General features: G+C 61.5%; 1 protein-coding gene across 1 annotated transcript in view; it reads left to right on the forward strand.

Annotated features, from left to right (window-relative positions):
- PAK4 (p21 protein (Cdc42/Rac)-activated kinase 4) overlaps positions 1 to 4,558 on the forward strand; it is a 20,160-nt gene extending 15,602 nt beyond the window's left edge. The window contains exons 6-10 of the mRNA XM_010849321.1: positions 48 to 181; positions 406 to 532; positions 1,623 to 1,748; positions 2,964 to 3,098; positions 3,588 to 4,558. Of these exons, the coding sequence (XP_010847623.1) occupies positions 48 to 181; positions 406 to 532; positions 1,623 to 1,748; positions 2,964 to 3,098; positions 3,588 to 3,743 (678 nt within the window). The 3' untranslated portion in view covers positions 3,744 to 4,558. The remainder of the gene's footprint in view (positions 1 to 47; positions 182 to 405; positions 533 to 1,622; positions 1,749 to 2,963; positions 3,099 to 3,587) is intronic.
- The last annotated feature ends 205 nt before the right edge of the window (positions 4,559 to 4,763 follow it).

Genomic DNA, 4,763 nt, shown 5'->3' on the forward strand with positions numbered 1-4,763 from the left:
GCTGCTGGTCCTCCCCGTGCCGTGCCGACCCCGCCTCCTGCATGCAGGTGGTGATCATGAGGGACTACCAGCATGAGAACGTGGTGGAGATGTACAACAGCTACCTGGTTGGGGACGAGCTCTGGGTGGTGATGGAGTTCCTGGAGGGAGGCGCCCTCACCGACATCGTCACGCACACCAGGTACAGCCGGGCAGCTGGACGCTGCTGGGTCCCCAGAGTGCCCCCAGACCTCGCCCATATCAGGACTGCTCCCCTCCAGACGCCTTAGGGTGGGGCCACCTCTCAGAACCAACACACTGTCCCCATCACACCTCCGGGGCGGGGCCGTGTCCCCATCAGACCCCAGGCTGGGGCCCCTGTCTGCCCCTCTCACTCCCCTCCCCCCACCTGCCCTGCCCTCCCAGGATGAACGAGGAGCAGATCGCCGCCGTGTGCCTGGCTGTGCTGCAGGCCCTGTCTGTGCTCCACGCCCAGGGAGTCATCCACCGGGACATCAAGAGCGACTCCATCCTGCTGACCCACGACGGCAGGGTGAGCAGTGGTGGGGGGTGGCTTGGCCTCCCCCGGCCTCTGCCCAGCTCTCCCCCTGCGGGTGGGTGAGCCCAGCCCCCAGTTCAGTCCCTTGAGGAGCAGTACGTGTATTCATTCCTCATGCATCAGTCCAGAGTCAGGGGTCCAGGTGAGTGGGGGCCTCTGCCGTCATCAGCCCCAGCCGCTGAGAGCTGGAGTGTAGCCCTGGACCCAGAGCGGGGAGACTGCATCTGGGTGGCCGGCCACCGCTCTCAGCCACGTGACAACCTGCTCCTGGCCTGGCATCCAGGACTGGGCTGCGGACTCTCAGTCCTGTCTTCTGGACCGAAGCTCCGAGTTTGCAGTCCATGGATGAGCTTCCTGATCCTAGAACCTGCATTCGTATTCCAAGAGCAGATGTGATTTTTCAGGGGGATGGGGCCCTTGACTTTCACCAGATTCTGGTTGGTGATCTGCCTGCCCTCCCCCAGGAAAGTTAAGCCAGTTCACAGAGGCGGGGGCTCGGGGGAAGGCTTTGCTTCCCAGGGAGTCTCAGTTGGGGTCATGAACACCTGAAGATTCTACAGATGTGTTTGGGGGACACGGGTGAGCACAGAACTGTATGTGCAGTGTGTGAGCAATGCTCTCTGGAGGGTCCATTGACATCCTCAGGAGTCTGAATAGGGCCCATAGTTCCCAAGAAGGTGTAAATCCTTGTTTCTGAGGAGGTGGTTGTTGCAGAGGGACAGGCAGCATCCATCTCACCCTCTACCAACTAAAGACATGCCTCCTGCCGGGAAGCCAGGGCCCAGGGCACGGCATTGGGAGCCAGCCTCAGGCCGAATCCCTGCCCAGCCTTTGGTACTCATGGGACTCGGGCTGCCTCCCCCAGGAGTCCCAGCACAGACCCTGTCAAGGAGGCAGATGTGTGATCTCAGGCAGCTGACACCGCTGAGGGCCCCGGCCAGGAGACGGCAGAGCTCAGCCGAGGTCAGGCTCTAACCTCTGGGCAAAATGTAGAAACCCAGCGTGTCGGAGGCTGAGGAATTAAACAGGCAACTGCCTCTGCCCCACCAGCACCTCTGACCCCTGCTTCTGCACCCTGCTCCAGGTGAAGCTGTCAGACTTCGGGTTCTGCGCCCAGGTGAGCAAGGAGGTGCCTCGGAGGAAGTCCCTGGTCGGCACACCCTACTGGATGGCCCCAGAGCTCATCTCCCGCCTGCCCTATGGGCCAGAGGTGAGCCAGAGGCAGCCAGTCGCCCTGCACTGGTTTGCGCTGTTGCAGTCCAGAACAGCCGGAGTGTTGGGTGAGGGGGCTTGGTCACCAGGGACTGTTTGGGGGGCGAAGTAGACTTGCCTGCGTGCACTCCTCGCCGGCTGAGTGCTAGTTCGGAGCCAGTGCTTGGCAATGGGAACAGGAGGCTGGGCAGAAGGGGCCCTGGCCCTGCCTGCCAGCCTGGGGCAGAGGCTTCAAACTGGCTGATGTGCTCTGAAGATGCTCTTGCAAGCGTTTTTTTAAAAAGAGCTCTCACGTGAGTTTGAATTTGATCCCCTGGTGGCAAGCCAAGTGATATGGGCACAGAAGGCTGCATTCCCTCATGGCAACAGTCAGGTGCTGAGGAGCAGGGGAACCCTGGTCTTGGTCACAGCCCCCACCCATCTGTGTTGCCTACACTGACCTGCTTCACTCCCTGCCATTCTCTGTCTGGCCCTGAGGTCTTCCAGCTGTGCCTGTGGCTCTGAGGACAGTCAGTCAATAAGACTTGACCCAGTGCCTGACCAGGGTGCCTGTGGAAGCATAGCTTGGGGAACCGCAGGCAGGAGTGGGGTCACACTGGGAGGGGAGGCTGGTAGGAGATTCTGAGGGACCATCTCCACCAGGACTGCCTGTGACAAAACCTTCTCAAGAAGGATTTAGCAAAGTGGAAAACCGTGGGTCCCTAGGACTGTAAAGTTTGGCGGGGGCACAGGCTTCATGCCCAGCTGTGTGCAGTGTCCCTCCCACCTCTGATTGTCCCCGTGTAGCCCTCACTCAGGCAGGTGCTGCCCCATCAGAGCAGAAATGAGGACTGTTTTCCTGACTATCTTGTTTAAAATCTCAGGGTCAACTGTGATTGGCTCAGCTTGGGTCACGTGTCCATTCCTGAACCAGTTACTGTTTCCGCACTCTGCTGATTAAGACAGCTTGGTCATGCACCATGGACTGAAGTAGCGAGGAGGGGGTTCTCCAGAGGAATCCAGGGGCAGGGGGAGGGGGTAGCAAAAAGAAGGGGATGGATGCAGGGTGGTAGAACCCTTCAGAGGGTTCCCTGGGTGAGGAGTGCATAGGGTCTGGCAGGCTGGGTCCCAGTATCAGAGGCAAAAATGGAAGCAGGGCCACCTGTCTGTGGGTGTCCCCTGAGCGCTGGCCACACCCACACAGCTCAGCCCTTCTGCCCTGCCCCCACCACAGGTGGACATCTGGTCTCTGGGGGTGATGGTGATCGAGATGGTGGATGGGGAGCCCCCTTACTTCAATGAGCCACCCCTCAAAGCCATGAAGATGATCCGGGACAACCTGCCACCCCGACTGAAGAACCTGCACAAGGTGGGCCCCTCCCGCAGGCAGTGGGCGTGGGGGAGACCACACGTGGGTGGGGGAGGGCACCGCCCAGCCCCAAACCCAAGGAGAGCGCTGGGTGTAGGCGGGGCTCGGTGCTGATGGCTCTGAGGTGGTGCTTACTGCGTGCTGAGTCGCCCCCATGCCCCCCAGGCCTCGAGCGTCCATGTGGACTCTGCGCCCTCAGCCCCTCAGAGCTTGCGCTCAGGCTGGCTGGTGAGGTCCAGCAAAGGGACCTTCTGGTGGGGAAATTGCCTGCTGAAAAAGGGGTGCCTCCAGGGCCCAGCTGTTGCCAACTCCTGCCGAATCATGAAAGTAGGGAGGTGGTGAGCCCCTGGGGCCAAGCTGTCAGTGCTGAGGGCCTCTCTGCCCCTCCCTGGGCAGTAAATGCCATCGGCCCGTTGGGCAGGAGGAAACTGGGGACCTGACAGCAAGTGAGCAGACTGCTCACCTACCCTCTCGCCCTGCTCCCGACAGGTGTCACCGTCCCTGAAGGGCTTCCTGGACCGCCTGCTGGTGCGTGACCCGGCCCAGCGAGGCACAGCGGCCGAGCTGCTCAAACACCCGTTCCTGGCCAAAGCGGGCCCTCCCGCCAGCATCGTGCCGCTCATGCGTCAGAACCGCACCCGATGAGGCCTGGTGTCACCCCCACCCCTGAACCAAAGAGCCCCCTGGGTCACCCCTGCCCGGCCAGAGGCCAGTGGGGGGCCGGCCCCCGCTCCTCCCAGCCCCGGAGACACTCCGTGTGGCGCCGCCCTCCTTGCCGGGGGGGTGTGCGGGACCCTACTACTGAACTCCGGTTTTGATTTTGTGACTTTGAAAGAAACACAGGGACTCGTGGGAGCAAGTGAGGCTCCCAAGACGCCCCCACCCTCTGGGACAGGCCCGTCCCCCGGGTTTTCCTGTCTCCAGGAAGGGCAGGCGGCCCCCCATCACTGGAAATCTGCCATGGGGACTGCCGGGGGTGGAGACAACACTACGAAAGGTGTGCGTGTGTGTGAGTGTGTGCGTGCGTGCGTGTGCGTGTGGAAGGTCCAGTTCCGCTGTCCTCCAGCCTACAAGTGGGGGTGTCTGAGACCTCGCCTGACACGCAGCCCCTCCCCCGAGCCATTGCAGGGGTCGATCATGAATGTCTGAAGAGTGGCCTTTTCCCGCGCCCCGAACCCCTCTGTGTGGCTGGACCTGGGATCCAGGGGGCGGGGCTTCCCACCCACCCCCAGCCTCTGCAGAACATGACTACTGCACCTGGACAGCCTCCTCTTTTCTAGAAGTCTATTTATATTGTCATTTTATAACACTCTAGCCCCCATCTGGGGACAGACAGTCCTTGGCCTGTGGGGTGGCTCCAGGGACAGAACCACCGCTTGAAGAATCAGGTTCCTGGCCCCTCAGCGCAGCCCTGCCCTCCCCTCCCTCAAGTTAGTTTTACAATTAAAACATTTTCTTGTTTTGTGTGTGTGCAGTATGTGTAGAGCTTCCCCCCACCCCAGGTCCAGGCCTGCTGGTGGGGAGAGCTGATGGAGCAGGGCTCTAGGCTTGGGGGGAGGCTTGGCTGACCCCAGGATTCCAGCCGCACTAAGGGCCAGGGCCATGTCTCTGGCAAGGAGGTCGGGGGACGGGGCGGCGGGGGCGGGCAGTGAGTTACAGCCCAGC

The sequence above is a fragment of the Bison bison genome, unplaced genomic scaffold, assembly GCF_000754665.1.
Source record: "Bison bison bison isolate TAMUID 2011002044 unplaced genomic scaffold, Bison_UMD1.0 scf7180017864280, whole genome shotgun sequence".
Taxonomy (NCBI): Eukaryota; Metazoa; Chordata; class Mammalia; order Artiodactyla; family Bovidae; genus Bison; species Bison bison.